A 19,299-nucleotide genomic window follows, 5' to 3' on the forward strand; every position below is an offset into this window, starting at 1 on the left:
GCTATAAATATTATTTTTAAACAACTGCTTTTTTGGAGTAAATACCCAACTATGTTGTGTACTGCTTTTTTAAATATAATAAATACCCAACTACTTTGTCTAATTCTTCAATAATTACATTGCAGCATTTTATTTGTCTTTGCTTTTAACCCATTGTTAGAATTTATTGCTATATGTAATTTATTGCTATGTATAATAATTTATTGCTAAATGTAATAACCTTTGAGATACTAATCTCAATTGTATAAAGTCATGTGAGACTTACATGCTATGCTTGGGTAAGGAATTAGTAGAAGGAAGTATCAGAGTGGATGCATGTGTGAGAACCGTGTGTCAGCTGCTTTTCAACAAGCTTTGAGAACTTGTATGTCTGGCTCAGGATTATTCTCAAAAAATGAGTTCATCGCAGGATCCAATGGTGACTTTTGAAGTGGAGACTTCAACAAAGAAGAACAGGGAACTACAAATATACAAAATACTATGTGTGGTAAGTGTAATGATTGTCTGAAGTAACAAATAGATGATTTCTCTTTTTGGGGTTTAAATGATTTTAATCGATTTACTACATTTGAATCTACCAGTACAGAACAATCACTAAGCTATAAAGAGATTAGTCGATTCTGAAATGAGTTTTCACACCGATATATTCATTTCTGAGTACAAATATCACAATCTCAAAAGAATGAACTGAAAGAATGTACTTGCATTGTTTTGTGATTGAACTTGATCATTTCTTCTATGTTATTTCAAATTGTCAATCATAACATTTTAATTAACGCGAAGCACCTGCAGTAACTTGATTAAAAATAATAACAGTATTAAATTGACTTGATTTACATATTTTGCTGAATGTCTGTTCATTTGATGGTGGAACAGCTTCAGTAACAATATCGATTGCAAACCCCCACAATCACAAATATATTTGTATCGCCTCATTCAGATAATTTCCATAATAAGAACAAACAAAATCTGTAGATAGAGAAATTAGGATCATGAGCTACTTAATTCTGGCGATTCCATCTGGCTGTTGCTGCAATTTTGCACATATTTGAAACCTATAATTAAGGCAAGTGGAGAGTTGTAGCAAGCATTGAAGCACCTTTTGTCTGACTACAGGGCCTCTGCAAAAAAACACTTGCTCCCAGACATGGGTGCACTGGTGGTCATTCCCCTTGGAATACAGCATGCCATGGAGAATGAACAGAAAACATGTAGTGCAAGACAATTTATTATAGAGGGAGGAGGGAAGGATTCTCCCAAGGAATATAACTGTCCAAGGTGAGCACAGGTGTGGTGAGGAATAAGGGCCTGGATTCTCCGAAACGAGCGATGCCGGCGTCAACGGGCCTCCAGGCACAGTCATTCTCCCCTTCCTCGGGGGCTAGCATGGCGCCGGAGTGCTGTGCGCTGCTCTGGCGCCAAAAGCCTGCCCTACACAACTGGTGCTGGTCCGCACATGCACGCCACGGCTGTCTCCGCGCCAGCTTTCAGGCAACATGGCGGAGCCCTACAGGGGCCCGGCATGGAGGAACATAGCCCCCCCCCCCCCCCCCCCCCCCCCCCGGAATGAGTGCGCTTGCCGATCGGTTGCCCCGGATCGCGGGCCTGGCCACTGTGGAGGACCCCCCCGGTGTCGGCTCCCCTCACCAGAACGGACCCCGCAACCAGAATGCCGAGGCCCCACCAGGTAAGACCAGATGCGAATGACACTGGTGGGACTTGCCGGGCACTCAGCCCGTTGAGTGCGGAGAATTGGCGCGTGAGCCACTTTCAACGGCCCCTGACTGGCGCCGCGGCGATGGCACCGGTGCAATTGCCGCCGATTCTCCGGTCACCGGAGAATCGGCGGCCCGGCATCAGAGCGGAGTGACGGGATTCGCGTTCCCCCCCGGTGATTCTCTGACCTGGCGCGGGCTCGGAGAATCCTGCCCCAGGTGTCAGACATCTGTGCTTCTGTAAAGACATCCTCATTCAAATCTGCAATTTAAAAAAAATGCTCTTGGGGTGTTACCACTACTTGCAAAGCCAGCATTTATTATCCTTGAGCAGGTAGTGGTGTGTTGCCTGCAACTGAGTGGCTTGTTACGATTTCAAGACACAATTACGAATTGGTGTGAGTCGCGAGTTACATATAGGCCAGACTGATTAAGAGCAGCATAGTTCCTCCTCTGAAGGACATTCCTTTGCAATAATCTAGTGCTTTCATGTTAATTTTATAGACTTCTATTGCAAATTTATTTATTGCCTTTTTATTTCTCTAGCTTCCATGGTGGGATTTGAACTGATATCTCTAGGCCCTTATGTTCCCTCAATCACTGACTTTTACACCACTTGGCCTCAATACAAAAATAAAGGCCGACTTAAAATAAACATTACAACCCAGTTTGTAAGTTAAATCATGCTATATTGCACAGAAAAACTAACTAATCACTCTTGCACATACCCTATGTGTTGTCACTTATTTTAAAATGCTAGAATGCAGGCCATCAGGTTCAGGGGGCTTGTCACCCTTTAGTCCCATTGGTTTTCTCAGTACTTTCTCCCTGATGATAGTCATTGTTTTAAGTTCCTCTCTCCATTTTGCCTCTTGATTCTTGGGATGTTTTTAGTGCCTTCTATTCCGAAGACATATCCAAATTACTTGTCAACATTTCTGCCATTTCCTTGTTTCTCATTATTCATTTCCAGTCTCTAAGGGACCAATACTCACTTTAGCAACTCTTTCCCTTTTTATATACTTACAGAAATTATTACTGTCGCTTCAATTTTTTGCTAGTTCTCTCTCATCCTCTAATTTCTCCCTCTATCATTTGCTTAGTCATCCTTTGCTGGTGTCTAAACATTTTTGCAATCTTCTGGCCCACCACTAATCTTTGCAGCATTGCACACCTTTACTTTCAATTTGATACAAGCTTAAAGTTCCTTAGTCAGTCAAGGTTTGTGCATCTTTCTTATAGAGTCATTCTTTCTCATTGGAATATATCTTGGTTGAGAGTTGTGCAATGCCTTCTTAACTGTCTGTCAATGTTTCTCAACATCTTACCTTTTAGGTTAATGCCTTCAGACCATTGTAATGGTTTTATTTAAATTTAAGGTGCTGGGTTTAGAGCCACATTTCTCACCCTTAAATGTGAAATTCTATCCTGTTTTGATCACTCTTCAGCTGCTTCATCAATGACCTCCCTTCCATAAGGTCAGAAGTGAGGATGTTTGCGGATGACTGCACAATATTCAGCATCATTTGTGACTTCTCAGATAATGAAGCAATCCATGTCCAAATGCAGAAAGACCTGGACAATATCCAAGCTTCGGCCGACAAGTGGCAAGTTACATTCACGTCACACAAGTGCCAGGCAATGGCCATCTCCTATAAGAGAGGATCTAATCACGATCCCTTGACATTCAATGGCATGACCATCACTGAATCCCCCACAATCAACATTGTGCCATCATCCGTAAACATCCCCACTTCTGACCTTATAATGGAAGGGAGGTCATTGATGAAGCAGCTGAAGATGGTTGGGCCTCGGGCAGTACTCTGAGGAACTCCTGTAGTGATGTCCTGGAGCTGAGATGATTAATCTACAACCACCACAACCTCCTTCCTTTATGCCAGGTATAACTCCAACCAATGGAGAAATTTCCCCCGCTTCCCATTGACTCCAGTTTAGCTAGGGCTCCTTGATGCCATACTGTTTAATGCTGCTTTGATGTCAAGGGCAGTCACTCTCATCATCGCTTAATCCCTCACAATCAACATCCTGGAGGTTACCATTGATCAGAAACTGAACTGCACTAGCCACATTAATACTGAGGCTACCAGGGCAGATCAAAGACTTAATCCGACAGTGAGTAACTCACCTCCTGACCCCTCCACCCCCCTCCAAAGCCTGTCCACCATCTACAAGGCACAAATCAGGAGTGTAATGGAATACTCTCCACTTACCTGGATGGGTGCAGCTCCAACAACACTCAATAAGCTTGACACTATCCAGGAGAAACATTTAAACCCTCCACCATGGACGAACAGTGGCAGCCATGTGTACCATCTACAAGATGCACTGAAGTAACTCACCAAGGTTCCTTAGACAACACCTTCCAAACCCATGACCACTTGATCTAGAAGGACAAGAGCAGCAGATATCTGGGAACCCCACCAACTAGAGGTTCCCCTCCAAGTCACTCCACCCCGACTTGGAAACATATTGTGAAGATACCGGCATTGGACTGGAGTGAGCACAGTAAGAAGTCTTACAACACCAGGTTAAAGTCCAACAGGTTTGTTTCAAACACTAGCTTTTGGAGCACTGCTCCTTCGTAGGTGAGGAAGGAGCAGTGCTCAGAAAGCTAGTGTTTGAAACAAACCTCTTGGACTTTAACCTGGTGTTGTAAGACTTCTTACTGTGGAAACATTGCCATTCCTTCACTGGCGCTGGGGCAACATCCTGGAACTTCCTCCCTAACAGCACAGTGGGTGTACCTGCACCTCAAGAACTGCAGCAAGGACTAACCAGCGACGCCCACATCCCTGAAATGAATTTTTTTTTAAACTCTTACCTTGAGATTATTTACTAAGAGGTAAATGATTAATTCTATTTGATTACACATTACCTGGTATAAAATTGTTTTTTTTCTGGTTGGTTCCAAATGTATTGCTCTAAAAAAAAGTGTCTTGAATACACTCTATGAACTCATCTGGAAAAAAAGGTTCTGAATTGGGTGAAGGCCAATTTTAATATGATAAGACAGGATCTGGCCAAAGTTGACTGGGAGCAGCTGCCTGTTGGAAAATCTACAGCAGAGCACTGGGATTGATTCAGGGATAAATAGAGAAATAAATGTGAAGGGCGAGGGCAACAAGTCCAGGGAATTCTCAGTTGCTCAAAACAGTAAAATCCTTAGGAAAGCATAGAGAGTTCAAGGGGTTACTTAAAAAATAAATTAGGAGAGCGAAGAGGAGGCATGAAATAAAGCTGGCCGCTAAAACAAAGATAAATCCAAAAGTGTTATATAAGTATATTAAGGACAAGAGGATGACCAGGGAAAGAGTTAGGGCCCATTAGGAACCAATATGGCAATCTGTGTGTGGAACAGAAAGTCCTTCACATCTGTGTTCACTATGGAGAAAGCCAATGTAGGTATAGAAATAAGGGAAGTGGATTGTGATATACTTGAACAAATTAATACTGAGAGGGAGGAAATATTAACAGTTTCAACGGGCTTAGAAGTGGATAAATCTCCAGGCCCAGATGAGACGTATCCCAGGCTCCTATGGGAGGCAAAGAAAGATATTTCAGAGGCTTTGACATTGTTAAATGTTCTCTAGCCACAAGAGAGATGCCAGAGGACTGGAGGACAGCTAATGTGCTACCATTATTCAAGACAGTTGTTAGGGATAAACTAGGAAATTGCAGGCTTGTGAGTCTAACTTCCTTAGTCAGCACCGTCCAAACCCACAACCACTATCATCTAGAAGGATTAGAGAATCAGATATCTGGGAACCTCACCACCTGGAGCTTCCCCTGCAAGTCACTCACCACCCTGAGTTTTTTTTATTAGTTCATGGGATGTGGGTGTCGCAGTCTGTGCCAGCATTTATTGTCCATCCCCAATTGCCCTTGTGGAGACAGTTAAGAGTCAACCACATTGCTGTGGGTCTGGAGTCACACGTCGGCCAGACCAGGTAAGGATGGCAGATTTCCTGCCCTAAAGGGCATTAGTGAACCAGATGGTCTTTTACGACAATCGACAATTATTTCATGGTCATTATTAGACTTTTATTGAATTCCAATTTCACCATCTGTAGTGGCGGGTTTTGATAATGTTGCTCTATTTAGTTATCTCGGTGAACCACAAGCCTTTCCCTTATATTGATCAAATTACCACATAACCAGTTAGTTAGTTCAAAAGATGGTTTCTTTACATACACAAGAGTTATCTCAACATGCAAACACAATATCTACTACGAGTTAAACTACACCTATCAGCTACAATAACCTATACTTAACTTCGGGGCGACCAGCACTGTGCAAATGGATAAGGCCTTTATCTGGATTTCACTTGGAGAAAGTGGCTTTGTCTCTGCTGGGCTCATCCGTCAGGTAGCGATCGTTGATCTTGAACTTAACTGGCTGTTCCTGCTGTAATTGGGTGGCACAGACCGGATCCAAGAGAGACAGAACACATGGCTGCGCTCACTTCAGTCCTTAACCTTGGACCCAATTGTTTGATAGTGCTATGATCACTCTCTTCAATTTCAATTTCGGCCAATAATGGGGCAGGTCCTTAGCGGTTATTGACCTTGGCAGTTATGCTTTCTGAGTAAGGGGAGTGGCATAGATCAGTCTGTGGCTGTACCGGTTGCTTGATTGGAGTTCTATTGTCCTGGGAAAATGGGCCATTGAAATGTAAACGGATGGGGATTTCGGTCAGATCTGGTTACCTGTGTTTTAGATACACATAGACTGTGTATCGATCTGAGTCCTGGGTTGGCCATAATTCCCATGGTCCTTTGCAGGTGGCCATCTTAGATGGCTACATTTCGTCCTTTTGACCCTGAACGCAACACATGATGGATTACACTATCGATCCCTGTTCATCCTTGGTGGACCGGTCACCCTTGGTCAAGGCAAGGTTCTACTCTACTCTATCTTATAGTTTGGAACATTTACCTAATATTCCATTAATACATTCATAAATTAATTCATCTCTAACAGTTACTATAATTTAGGTCACTATAACATTTAATTTATCCGCACAGTTGATCTCTAGCTAACGTTATCTAAGCTACTCTCATGCTGCTGGTGAATATCAAAGAACTTATATTCAGTACAATATTTAAAACAGCAGCATCATATTTCTACTTAATCCTAATAAAGTTAAAGCGCTACATGGTTTAATTTTAGCAACGATTGTTACATGAGTTCATTTAGTTGAATTCCAAAGAAGGAGCCGCGGACTCTATATTGGGGAGCGGAAGGGGAGTCGGAGTATTTGAATGACACTGTAGATTATTGCAATTACTAGAAGGGCCTATACTATGTATGAAAGGGGGCTCCATTGGCAATGTTTTTGCACCAGGTGGGGGTTTTGATGTCTGTCTTTATGTGTGGTGTAGTGTCCGGGCTGGTGGTGGTCAGTTGGCTGGTGTGGGGTTTGTAACAAAAATCCATTGCGCGCGCAGTTGCAGAAGTCTAGCGATGATCCAAACGCATGTCAGCAGTCCTTGCTTCAGCCTGTGTTGTCTGTTTACCGTCTAATCCTGGGGATGCAAGCATAGCATCTGTTATTATCTTTAGTTAATATCTCATTTTATTAGTCTTTCCCTGCTTACTCAAATTACCCATTATGATTGCCACCATGTATGATTCCCACATTTCTTTTTTGAAATACCATTTTGGAGAGACAAGAAATGCAAATTTTTAAAGTACAGAGACTCTCGCAGCTTGTGGTCGATGCGGGGAGTGGTCGGACAATTTCTTCGACCAGTCTTTTCTTTACTTGCAACCAGTGGTGGTTGAGGCTTATCTTAACCAGTCAAATTCAAGGGCGGCCAGTTTTATAGATTTTCGCCCCAGGGCTCAGATGTAGCTTGTATATAGCAGCAGTGAGCAGCAACCAATTGTGTCATATGTGTAAATAGCATGTGGGAATGACCAAGGGGTCGCGGGAGGTAAAGGAAAGAAGGGGTGAGCGTATAGAACGTGGCAAAATACATTCTTTATACCACAACCAAAGAGAGAGTAGAGAAGATGAAACTAAGGCCTGCCAAAGGCAATGCAGAGTGTAGAGAACCATTCCAGAGCATATGAAGTGAAGGGAACATGAAGTGCGTGTGGGCCGCTGCGGGAGAAGAATGGGTGGAATCCCCGGGTAGGGCAGGGGATAGTGCCGTTACTCCACTACCCGAGCTTAACTTACCAGATGAATTTGGGGTCCTCAGGTAGGGCGGGGATCAGTGCCGTGATTCCCTACCTGGATGACCTGGGTGAACAGGAAGAGTTTGTAGTCATGTGGAAACCTGTCATAAAGACTGGGAGAACAGTGATTTGTTTCTCAACAAATGTGTGCCTTTAACTGTCATTGGGCATCCTACCCTCAAATCAGGGGTGGCATTCTCCCCTACCCGGCGGGGCGGGGGGTCCCGGCGTAGGGGCGTGGTGCCAACCGCTCCGGCGCGGGCCTTGCCCCTCAATGTGAGGGCTTGGCCCCCAAAGGTGCGGAGAATTCCGCACCTTTGGGGGCCAAGCCCTCGCATTGAGGGGCTAGGCCCGTGCCGGAGCGGTTGGCACCACGTCGACTGGCGCGAAAACTGGCACCAGCGGCCTTTCAGGCCCGCCGCCCGGCGCCGGGGCTGGCCGAAAGGCCTTCACCGGTTCGCGCATGCGTCGGTGGTGACGTCAGCAGCAGCTGCCGCTGACGTCACCACCGGCGCATGCGCGCTGGGGATTCTCTTCTGCCTCTGCCATGGTGAAGGCCGTGGCGGCGGCGGAAGAGAAAGAGTGCCCCCACAGCACTGGCCCGCCCACCGATCAGTGAGCCCCGATCGCAGGTCTGGCCATCGGAGGGGCACCCCTCGGGGGCCCGAATCCGCCGCGACAGAGGTGGTTCAAACCTCGGCTGCGGGAATGGCCTCCCAGCGGCGGGACTTCGGGCTGGAGAATCGCCGCAGGGGGCTCGCCGCTCGACGTGGCCCGATTCCCGCCCCCACCAATTCCCAGATGGCGGAGAATTTCTGCGGTTGTTTTTTTCTTTTTTGGTTTAGATTAGATTGGGGCATTTTCCTTACTGGCGTGTTTATTTGTTAACTGGGGCTATTGTATTTTGTTGGAATTCCTAAGTATAATCATTGCTTGTTTTATGCTTTACTTCTTTTTCTGTTTGGAGTGTTGGGTTGAAAATTGTTGAAAACTTTGAATAACAATATTTTTTTAAAAAGAGTAATTTGTGACGGGCAACATGAATTAAAACCATGTGGTAGAAGAAGAAGGAAAAAGGCTGGCAGGCTCCATCAGAACTTTGGACACCTTAATACTTAGGCGGTGTCTCTTTCTCATCATCTGGACACCTCAGGGTTGTTGTAAAAGCTTTACTGAAACGAGACTCAGTATCTGAATCATCACCATCTCACGGTTGCCAGACTCGTGTCTGCCATTTCTGTGCCTTGGCCGCATGGGCCGTCCGATGGTCTGAATCGTCATGCCTTACCAGTCTGCAAGAGTTGTCGCGGTGCCAAAGAGGGGCTTGTTTGTCGTGAGGCGTAGGGGCACTGGGAGTGGAGGGAAAGTTACTGTGGTCGGGTGGTGGATGTGGCGGTGGCTGGGGGAGGGCATATAGTGGATCAAAGATATCTAAATCGTGGTTCCGGGGACTGGGGTGACTGGTGGCAAAGACATCACACCAGTGTTCAGGGATAGTAATCAAATCCGTTAGGCTCTCGCTGTCGTCGGAGTCAAGTTCAAGGTGAAAGTCTGTACCTGTGGGCAGAGACAATTTTGGCTCTGTGGGCGTAGACAAAGGATAAATGCCGGCATGGCTGGGGAAGGGTTGGTGTAGGGGTTGGACTAGGTTGTCGATGGGCGGGACGTAATCGTCTCCTATTGCCATAGAGATGTGGTGGGAGTGGCTACATTGTGATCCGTAGACTTTGAGTTGGTTGAGGAAAGAACTGGGGTTGTAAAATGAAACCATTACTTGCTGACCGACTGTGTACTCTACGGGCTGGATGGTTTTGTCAAAGCAGGCTTTACTCTGCTTCCTTCTAACGTCTAATCGGACAGTTGCAGCGAGTTGTGCCGCTTTAAAATTATCTGTAACCTGTTGGACTGATTTTTCATGGGTGAGGGTGGTTACTGTAGGTCTTGCCAGATTGAGGCCTAATAAATATTCAATGCCCTTCATTGGCCGTCCGGTCATGGGAGTGTGGGGGATGAAACCTGTGGAACTGGAAACGGTGATCCTAATAAACATGAGAGCAAATGGGAGGACTGTGTCCCACGTGGTATTGTTCTGTTGCACCATCTTCCTAATAGTCGCTTTTAAAGTTCAATTCATTCTCTCAACAATGCCACTGGATTGGAGGTGATATGCTATATGGAATTTCTGCCTGATCCCAAAAATTGTTAAAGCATTTTGCATGACTCTGCCGGTGAAGTGGGAACCTTGGTCTGACTCAATGGTGCGGGGGGACCCCAGCGTGTGAATATCTGTTGGGTCAAAATCTTAGCTGTGGCCTTTGCTGTGTTTGTTCGTGAGGGGAATGCTTCTACCCATTTAGTAAAGGTGTCGATTACAACCAGCACGTACTTGAAACCATTTCTGCAAGGGGGAAGGGGGCCAATATAATCGATTTACACATTTGTCCAAGGGCCATTCACAGGTCGGATGTGACTTAATTGTCCTTTCTGTGAGTAACGTTCGGGATTGTTCTGAGCACAGATAATGAGTTACATCACTTTTTAAATTGGGCCACCAACACAAAGGTTTTAAATATTGTCTATCCCCTGATGTCCGTGTCCGTCATTAAATTGGCAAATGAGTTGTTTTTTTGTCCTGGGTGGGGACCACATAAATTCCATTATTTAAAACTATGCCATCCTGTACAGTCAGTGCATCTTTCCATTTATCATAGGGGGCTTGGAAGGTGCCGTCTAAAACATGTTTGAGGGTGTCATCTGCTTTTTGGGCTTGAGATAGGTCCTCAACATTGGTCTGGGAAACCTGGACTGAGTCTATTGGTTTGTTTTCAGGTGGCTGCCAGAAGTGACCATGACGTGATCCTGCTTTAGCCAAGGCTTCTGCCTTTACATTACCGGTTGGGGAGGAGTGATGATAGCTTCTTCTTTAACTAATACCGTATGTGCGATCTGAGGCTGTCTTGAGAATGTGCTTTAACAACGGGGCAGAGGGTAGGGGTTTTCCATCGGCTGAAACAAAACCTCGAGAGATTCCCACAGGGGCAGGAATTCTGTCAAACTGTTGCACACATACAGGCATCGGAGTGTATGTCTGCGGGAGTTGGAAAAGAGTCGGGGTGCTGAATTACATCGGCTATGGCTGCGAGTTCTGCTGCTTGTGAACCTAGGTGGCCGGGCAATTTTAAAGAGCTCTCTTCTAGCGGGCATCCCTGCGCGTCTGCCACGTAAATTCCACAATCAGTAATTCTAACTCCATTTTCGATTGTGGAAGAACCGTCTACATACATTTTGAAAGTATCCCCTGTGGTTTGGGAATCCTGTGTCTTCCTGCCTGCTCGTGGGTGTAGTGACTTTGGGATAAAGGGTCCTGTGTGGTGTTGGGCTGCTATGATCTGGCACTCATGTGGGGTCATGTGCATTTGGAGATTATCGGCCAGAAATGTGTGGGTTTTGGTGCAGAAAAGTCCGTTGGCCAATTGTCGGTGGAAAATGGAGGGAGAGTTATGGAATCCTTGTGGGAGGCATGTCCACGTGTAGTGCTGCCCTTGAAACAGAAATGCAAATTCATACTGGCAGGCCCTGTCTAACGGGATGGACCAAAAGCCATTGCTGATGTCCAGCACTGTGAAATACTTTGCCTGTACACCCTGTTTGAGCATGGCCGTGGGACTCGTGGCAACAGTGGGGGCTGCTAAAGGGGTTACCTTATTAAGTTCTCGGTAGTCGATGGTTAGTCGCCATGAACCATCGGGCTTTTTACGGGCCAAATTGGGTCATTATTTGTGGAAGCTACGGGTGGAATAACTCCTTGGTCTAACAAACTGTTAATAACCTTTGAAATCTCACCCTCGACTTGCTGTGGGAAACCGTATTGCTTTTGCGGCTTTGGATCGGGATCTAAAATCTTCACTGTACCTGGGATCTTCCCACAATCGTGTTTGTGTTGTGCGAACAAAGCTTTGTGTTTTATAAGGAGCTCTCTAATTGTCTGATCTACACTAATTGTTTGTGCATTAAACTAATAGTCCCCTACTGAGCAAATCCTGTTTTCATAATCCCCTACTGTGAGCGTAGCAGGAGTGCTAGCTGTTTTAGCCAATCGCCAGACACATTTATTTACTGGGTCAAACGAAAGGTCATGGGAGCTCATAAAGTCAATGCCTCAGATGTGTTCGGTGGTTTGGGGTAAGTTAACTAAAACAACAGGGTGTTTGGCGCTAATGTTCCCTATCTGGATGGGTACGGGAGCTGTGATATATCCTTGTTGTCTGTGGTCCGTGAATCCACTCAGGGTGATGGTGTCTGTGGTGGGCCATTTGTCCTGTTAAAACATGGTGGAGGAGTTTAAAGTGGTGTGGGATCCTCCTGTGTCCCAAAGAAAATCGACTGTATGTCCCCGGACTGTGCCTGTAACTACTGGTCTGCCTGATTTGTCCCAGCGTGTGTCACAGACCCAAATTGGAGAGTCCGAACACCATCAATCTAGGGAGTTAAACGCTAAGTCATCTGAGCTAACATTATGCATGGGCCTAACATTGTTCCTAGGTGGGGGGTTTAGTATCGTTGATGGTTTGGGGGGTTTTGTCGGCAATCACAGGCGTAATGTCCAACCTGACCACAATTGTACCAACCTCGTGGTGCCTGTGCTCTAGGGTGCTGTTCCTCGTGTCTACCCTCATTTAGCTATGTCCTGGCTGTCCTAACTGGGTGCATGTTTGCTTCTATATCGCCCTGACATGTCCGTCAGTGTAGGGTTTGTTCCCATGCTTGAGAAAGTCGTTTAAGTACCCAAACCTCATTGTGTGTGTGGTCTGCGGGGTTGTAGTTTACACAAGCCTTTTGACCTGAGTCAAACCATGCGAGACTAAGGTGCGGGACCATTTAGTGGTTCCTCCTCATTTAGGTGTGCGCGGTTCAATTGTCCATAGACTGCCATGAAATGAATCCATAGGCGACCAGCAAAACGCGGTCAGGTGTTCTCCCTTCTTTTGCCTGCAATGATTTAAACCCTCGCCTGGATCTCCTTTGTTATAACCGATGGATTATGGATAGTGGGGTGGTGTAAACGATATCAGGCTCCTCCTAATCCAATGACCTGCGTTGTGTGGTAACCGGATTCATGGGGGTCGAATTGTGAGTGGGGATGTGTGCTGCCTGTGCAGTCGGTGCTACGGTTTATTTCCTTTTTGGGGCGTGGGGGTTTGATTTTGATTTCCCGTGTCCTCTACGTATTTTTGGGCGCTTTCGTTTAACTCTTGCCAATCAGGAGCAACTTCCTCATCTAAATCCTGCCCGAAAATGTACCTGAAGCCATTCTGTACTGAGAGTAATGACTGTAACTTTTCTATCTTCTGTCGGAATTTAGCATGGTCAACGGTACCCTGTCTCTGTTCCGTAGTGGAGTTGTGGAGCGCTCTCAAAGCTGCTTTTAAATCTGGGCATTTGCTAGTTAGCTGGCTAACCTGTTGTTCTGTTTCCTCTCTTACCAGGACTGCGCGCTGTGTATCTTGGTAGGCTTTATCATACTGGGTCTGGAAGCTACTAAGGTGAACTAGACAAGATTGATGTGCGCATTTTACATTGGCCATTTCTTTATCCTTAGCTGCTAACTGTTCCCAGAGTTGCTCAATTATGTTCTCGCTTTCGTTACTGTTTCCCTCTTTCTATTCTTCCTTCTCAATTAACTGCCTACGGAGCGTCTTCACGAGCACCTCTGTGCCTCGCAACAGTGCCAAACAGGACACTATTGCCATCGGCTTTCTGACTTTCCCTACATTTTTCTTGTGGACCTCGCTTAGGTTCTCCCAGCAAGTCTGTCTTTCCTGGACCTGACTCATCATTAGCTCATAAATTCGACCAAAGGAACCATCCTTTCCCCTCTAAGTATTTCCTTAACTCTTTCTCCCATATGGGGCATTGCTCTGCTCTGTTGGTCGCTGCGGGTTCCTGTGGATTCATCAATATTTCCATTGCCTTAGTAGCTTTTACTGCTCTTATCACTTTCTCTACTTTTACTTTGGGACAGAGGAAGAAGGCAGCGATTTGATCAGTGGGTTCAAAATGGCTGAAGCTATTTTCCGGCTCACAATCGCGCTCTTTGGGGCGGTCCTTAACCTTGAACCCAATAGTTTGATCGGGCTCTGATCACTCTCTTCGATTTATGCCAATAAAGGGGCGGGTGCCTTGGTAGCTGGGTGGGTCCTTAGCAGTCATTGACCTTGGCTGTTTTATTTTCTGAATAAGGGCAGTGGCGTAGATCAGTCTGTGGCTGTATCGGTTGCTTGATTGGTGTTCTATTGTCCTGGGAAAATGGGCCATTAAAATGTAAATGGGCGGGGGTTTCGGTCAGGTCTGGCTACCTGTGTTTTAGATACACATCGGCTGTGTATCTGTCTGAGTCCTGGGTTGGCTATAATTCCCATGGTCTTTTGCAGGTAGCCATCTTAGATGGCTACACCTGGGACCCCAGAGTATTACTTTGGGTCTTTGGTTAACTAGTCCATTGACAATACCACTACGCCACCGCCTCCCCTTGACGGGGTGTTGACTTGTTCCTTCACTGTCGCTGGATTAAAATCCTGGCACTCCCTCGCTAACAGTACGGTGGATGCACCTACATCTCAGGGACTGCAGTGATTCAAGAAGGCAACTAGGGGTGGGCAATAAATGCTGGCCTAACCAGCAATGCCCACATCCCATAAATGAAATTTTACAAAAGGGAAATTATTGGAAAATATCCTGAGGGACAGAATTAATCTCCATTTGGGGAGGCAAGGATTAACCAACCTTTGTCAAAGGGAGATCATATCTTACAATTTTGATTGACTTTTTCAAGGAGGTGTCTAGTTGTGCAGATGAAGGTAGTGCAGTTGATGTCGTCCAAATCTACTTTAGTAAGGCTCCTGACAAAGTGTCGCGTGGGAGACTGGTCAGGAAGGCAAGTGTCCACAGGATCCAGGGCAATTTGGCAAATTGGATCCAAAATTGGCTCAATGGCCGGAGATGAGTGTGATGGTCAAAGGTTGATTCTGTGATTAGAAACCTGTGCCCAGTGGTGCTCCACATTGATTGGTGCTGGGTCCCTTGGCATTTGTAGTATACATTAATGATCTGGTAGTGAATGTGGAAGTTAGGATAAGTAAATTCTCAAATGACACAAAAATTGCTGGTGTGATAAATCGTGAGGAGGAAAGCCTTAGATTCCAGAATGACACAGACAAGCTCGTTAGATGGGCAGAATACTAGCAAATGGAACTTAATCCTGAAAATTGTGAGGTAATGCATTTTGGGAAGATGAAAAAGGCAAGGGGATATGGACCCTAGGAAGTAAAGAGGACCAGACTTGGTGTGCATGTCCACAGAATCCTGAAGACAGGTAGATAAGGTGATTAAGAAGTCGAATGGGATTCTTGCCTTTATTAACCAAGACATAGAATATAAGAGCAAAGAGGTTATAATGGAGATGTATGAAATGTTGGTAAGGCACAGCTGGAGTACTGTGTTCATTTCTGATCACCACTGTATAGGAAAGAAGTGACTGCACTAAAGTGAGTGCAGATGAGATTCACCAGATGTTGCCTGGGCTGGAGTGTTTCAGCTATCAGGAGAGACTAGATAGGCTGGGGTTGTTTCCATGAAGCAGAGATGACTGAGGAGGGAACTTGGTGAGGTGTATAAAATTAGGGGTGATAAGGAACTTTTCCCCTTAGTGGAGTGGTCAATAACCAGGGGGGGATAGATTTAAAGTAAAGGGCAGGGTTTAGAGGGGATGTGAGGAAAGACATTTTCACCCAGGTGGGAATCTGGAACTCATTGCCTGAAAGGGTGGTAGAGGCGGGAACCCTCGCAATGTTTAAGAAATATTTAGATGAGCACTTGAAATGCCGTTGCATGCAAGGCTGCAGGCCAAATGCTGGTAAATGGGATTAGAGTAGATAGGTGGTCAATGGCCAGGGTGGGTATAATGGGCTGAAGGGTCTCATTCTGAGCTGTAAAAACACTATGACTATCCTTCAGCTTACCTTTGACAATTGTTTTGCCCAATTTGTATGAAGATTAAAATAACCCACAATTATTGCAACACCTTTCTTACAAGTCTTTATTTCTTGATTTAAACTCTCCTACAGTGTAGCTGCTCTTAGAGGATCAGTTAACTACTCTCTTCAATGACATCTTTCCCTTCCTATTTCTTATTTGTGCCTAAACTGATCTTGATCTTCTGAACCATGATCATTTTTCATTACTGTGCTGATCTCATCTTTTAACAGAGCTACATCACTTACTTTTTTCTTTCTTCCTGTTTTTAATAAGGGTTGGGAGTCCACAGGGAGATTAAAATAAAGACATTTATTTTACAACAGTTCATTCATGAGGCCCGGCCAACCTCAATGGGTACTCTCTCTTGTCGGTCGATTCCACACTGGCTGACCTTTTATACTGGTACGGGTAAGCTACCCCACCCCCAGCAGGGGAGCTCGTACTCCCCGAGGAACATGGGGAAACAATCAACTCCTCACCGTATGTCCCATGCTGATTCTGACACATCTTCCAAAATGTCAGAAGTCCTTGAATATTCAGGTCCCAGCCTTGGTCACTTTGTAACCATCCCTGTAATGGCTATCGTTGTCATACTCATTTATTTCTGTTTTTGCTGTCAATTCATCCATCTTCTAACAAATGAAAATAAAAAACAACAGCTACTGAAAATCTGAAATACAGAATTGGAATTGCTGTAAAACCTCAGCAGATCAGGCGGCAGTTGTGGAGAGAGAAACAGTTGCCATTTTCAGTCTGTATGACTTCATGGATTTGAGACATTGGTTGGAATTCTCCCATGCCCTCACTGGCGGACCCAAAGGCAGGAGGGGGACGAATTTGACAAGAGGCCCAAAATTCAGTTTCACACTGGCGTGAAATTACAGTGGGATCTTCCGATGCCTCCGCTCATGTCAGATCGAGAATCCCATTGGAGGTCAGCATTTAACCAATTTTCAACCCGCTAATGGGATGTAAATGGAGTCCCGAGCAGAATTTACCCCCCACCCCCCTCACCACCCCACCCCCACCCCACCCAACTGCAACACCCCATTCTCTGCGACTAACACTGGCAGAAACATGCCGGTCCAGAACATGTCTGGACAATGTGGTGTGCGTGTGGTAAACCACTGCTACTGTACTACATGTATTGTGATAAATCACTGCCTGATGGCTCCGCCTCCCCTCGGGCTCAGTATAAAGGTAGCTGACCTCCGGCCCTGCCTCAGTTCGGGATCAGAGGCCAGGAAGCTTTCTGTTTAGCTTATTAAAGCCTCAGTTTCGTTCTTGTCTCGTGATTAATTGTTGGCACATCAGTGCGAAAGCTGGGATTTATCTTAAGAAGGCTTAGGGCAGCCTCTGGAGTTGGAGATGATGTGTCATAGATATTGTGATATCGAGCAGTTTTAAATGTGAAACCTGGATATGAGGGTGTGATGTCTGCCAGCAAGCCTGTCCCACGATGGGAGATGCTGCAAAACCCGCAAATGTATAAGTAATCACACCGGGGTCAGAAGACATGGCATGGATTTCTGTCGACCTTCACAGCAGAAAACACACACACACCCCTGACCCACCATAGAACTTCAACCCGGATGGATAAATTCCATTAACTGTATTTCTCTCTACACAGATGCTGCCAGACCTGCTGAGTTTTTCCAGCATTTTCTGTTGCCATTTCACTCTTATTTCAACCTTGAACTAACACTTTATTATTTCGTCAATAACTTGAAAATCTCCCCGCACGTGAAACTTCACCGTGCCCCTCCCCCAACTACTTGGTTTAAAGCCTGCCAGAGGATATTATAATGATCTTTCAATGATGTTGGGCGGGATTCTCCATTGGTCAACGGCAAAATTGAGAAAGGCGTTTGGGCGGAGATGCACTGATTTGACGTCAAATTACGATTCTCCGTCACCTCGACAGCGGCGTCAATGCGCACCGGAACGCACGTAGACACCGTTTGCATGTCATTAACAGGCCCAACCCAGCATTCTCTGGGGTCTCCACGATTCTCCTCCTCTGATGGGCCGAGTTCCCCACGCCGTGGTTCACTTGTGCTTTTAAAAATCATGAAACCAGTGTGATAGCTGCTGAGAGAGAGAGAGAGGAGGTAGTACCTGGAGAGGAGCGACTGTTGGGCTGCTGGGCCGCACACTAGCCGTGCTAGTTCGAGTGGGCAAGGTCCTGCCAGGGCCAGGGGAGGAGGGGGAGATGGCGAGAAAAGGCTGAGTTGCTGGGATGACCTCCCCCCCACGCCACGGGACTGGGGCAGTGTCCAGGCATGGACAGCCAATTGGGTGGCCATCTTGCTGGGCTCACACTGACCACCCACCTTGGTTCTGCAGTGTGACACCGGCCATATGTATGCCCCCACCCCTCCACCCTACCGGCCCATGTCTCCAAGTTTGAAATTTAACAAAAGAGAGCTGCAGGAAACCAGTTGACTGCTAATAGGTGTGAATGGCCATCACCTATCTGCCATTGTGTCGAAATGGGTTTGGGCTTCGAAACCATTCTAGTTGTATAATAGCAGTTATGATCATGTGACCAAAACTGTATTCAGATCATTTTATTACCCCACAAACCAGGGAGAAACTAGTCAGCCTGCAAAGGAGACCCATTGCAGAATACAAACTGAGGGCCCAGGCAGTAACACCTATACCTTTTTAAAACCTGATGTGGAGATGCTGGTGTTGGACTGGGTGAGCAGAGTAAGAAGCCTTACAACACCAGGTTAAAGTCCAACAGGTTTATTTCGAATCACTACCTTTTGGAGCACAGCTTTAGCCCGGTGTTTTTAAACCCTGGAGACGTCTACATTTTAAATGTCTCCCTATGGTCTCCATGTACAGAAAATTGACCTCCTGGTAAGAAAAGCACAAGTGCCCAATGTTTTGATTGTTGAAATAGCCACCTCTTCGAGGTAATCCTGCAACAACTCTAGTGTACAACTTCAGCTATTGAAATCATCGAGACTACTTTCTAGGAGTGAACTGTCTGCTTCAACAGGCCCACAATGACTATTTTGTGTTTGCGCGTGTGTTTGTGTGTTTGAGAGATGTAGCATTAAAACTTTTGGAGTGAATGTGTGAATAAATAATGTTTATTTAAGCCCACGAAAAGAGTTGACTCAAATTGGCCGTTACATTCAGGGGTAAAGAGTGACACACGTCTTCCTTTCCAAGAAAAATCACACTGATTAGATACAGTAAGCAAAATTGAGCAAAGGTTTCAGTTCTCCGCTATTCCTATCCCTATCATTGGCACTTATATTTGAGCACTATCTCGATAGCTCTATAAAAGGGAGTAGCAACTGTTACACAATTAACACACCAGAGATAACTG

The 19,299-nt window shown here is 45.7% G+C and overlaps 1 protein-coding gene across 1 annotated transcript in view; it reads left to right on the top strand.

Moving 5' to 3' along the window:
- The first annotated feature begins 294 nt into the window (after positions 1-294).
- The window catches only part of LOC119967374 (ectonucleotide pyrophosphatase/phosphodiesterase family member 3-like), a 211,325-nt gene continuing 192,320 nt past the window's right edge, over positions 295-19,299 (top strand). Inside the window, exon 1 of the mRNA XM_038799862.1 lies at positions 295-487. Coding sequence (XP_038655790.1) covers positions 395-487 — 93 coding nt within the window. The 5' untranslated portion in view covers positions 295-394. The remainder of the gene's footprint in view (positions 488-19,299) is intronic.

This window comes from Scyliorhinus canicula, chromosome 6, assembly GCF_902713615.1.
Source record: "Scyliorhinus canicula chromosome 6, sScyCan1.1, whole genome shotgun sequence".
Taxonomy (NCBI): domain Eukaryota; kingdom Metazoa; phylum Chordata; class Chondrichthyes; order Carcharhiniformes; family Scyliorhinidae; genus Scyliorhinus; species Scyliorhinus canicula.